Source organism: Embiotoca jacksoni, unplaced genomic scaffold, assembly GCF_022577435.1.
Source record: "Embiotoca jacksoni isolate LCO1_2020_lvr unplaced genomic scaffold, fEmbJac1.0.p SCAF_2, whole genome shotgun sequence".
Taxonomy (NCBI): domain Eukaryota; kingdom Metazoa; phylum Chordata; class Actinopteri; family Embiotocidae; genus Embiotoca; species Embiotoca jacksoni.
Window position 1 is genome coordinate 12,821,631 of NW_027185340.1, and position 1,222 is coordinate 12,822,852.

General features: G+C 46.2%; 1 protein-coding gene across 1 annotated transcript in view; it reads left to right on the forward strand.

Annotated features, from left to right (window-relative positions):
* The first annotated feature begins 970 nt into the window (after window positions 1-970).
* Window positions 971-1,222, forward strand: part of LOC138201264 (desmin-like) — a 7,108-nt gene continuing 6,856 nt past the window's right edge. Inside the window, exon 1 of the mRNA XM_069154611.1 lies at window positions 971-1,222. This exon is cut by the window's right edge and continues 429 nt beyond it. Coding sequence (XP_069010712.1) covers window positions 1,077-1,222 — 146 coding nt within the window. The 5' untranslated portion in view covers window positions 971-1,076.

Here is a 1,222-nt window from a genome sequence, read left to right on the forward strand (position 1 = left end):
ACCAGTTTAGCGCCAATAAACTGGTAGCTGCTATTAAACTGAATTAAGTTAGAGTATTTAAACTACGTAAAGCTATATTTAAAGTTATTTAAAACAGGTGATGACCCACTTGTCTCTGGATGTGTTTACGAGACGCGTCTATAATGTATCTGCAACAACCTCCTCCCACATTAGGTTTCCTACACACAAATACTTTCTCACTCATTCACTCTGTCATGTATCCATACCATACACGCCCCCCCCTCTCCCCCACCACCACCACCACCACCACCACACACACACACATACACATATGCAGGCATACTTACAGAAACCAGATACCTTCGACAGCTGAATCAAGAGTTGGCAACAGGCGTGGCAAGGGGGGAGAGGTATGAGAGGAGAAGCTAAAGAAAAGATGAGTGGCTGAAGAGGGTAAGAGGAGATACAGGAAAGGCCTTAAATCAAATATCATATCGAAGGACTGCCATAAATCTATAATTAACATATAATCCAAGCCAAATTACTTTTCCTAAAAAGCAGGACGAATCAGATCTCTGCCTTTTCTTTAAAATGCAATCATTACTGATGCCACCTCAATAGATTTTGATTTGTCAGATCAAGAAAAATGCATGCAGTAAACTTCTCATACACTCTTCCTTTGTGCTCTCACAACTTCTCTGAAAAAAAAAAAAAAAAAAAAAAAAAATCACGATTCAGGCTCATTTACACCTTTAAATTGATTAGGTGTGGAAGAAGTTTTATGGCTGAAATCTATCGGGAAATCTTACAATCTGATCCAAAATGCCGTCAAAGGGATCAATGAACGGTGGCGATACAGTGTGTGTGTGTGTGTGTGTGGGGGGGGGGGGGGGGGGGGGTGTAGTGGGAGTACACCCGGGGTACACGGAGAGAGGGGGAGGATAGGGAGGAGGGGTTGGGGACAGGAGTGGGTGCGGTGACTCTACAAATAGTTGCGCTCGGTGCCCAGCATTTCTTCACTTAGTTTCCCTCCCAGTTGCCCAGTAGGACAGTTGGGTCTCAGCAGCTGACGCGACTCCATCAGAACTGCAAGCCAAACCAACAGTGAACCAGCCATGAGCAAGTCCTACTCCTCCTCAGCTCAGAGTGCCTCCTCGTACCGCCGCGCCTTCGGCTCTGGTGTTGGTGCAACCCCAATGTCCTCCCTCTTCTCCACGGGAGGAGGCCGCAGCTCTTCCAGCCAAATGTCTAGCAGAGTCTA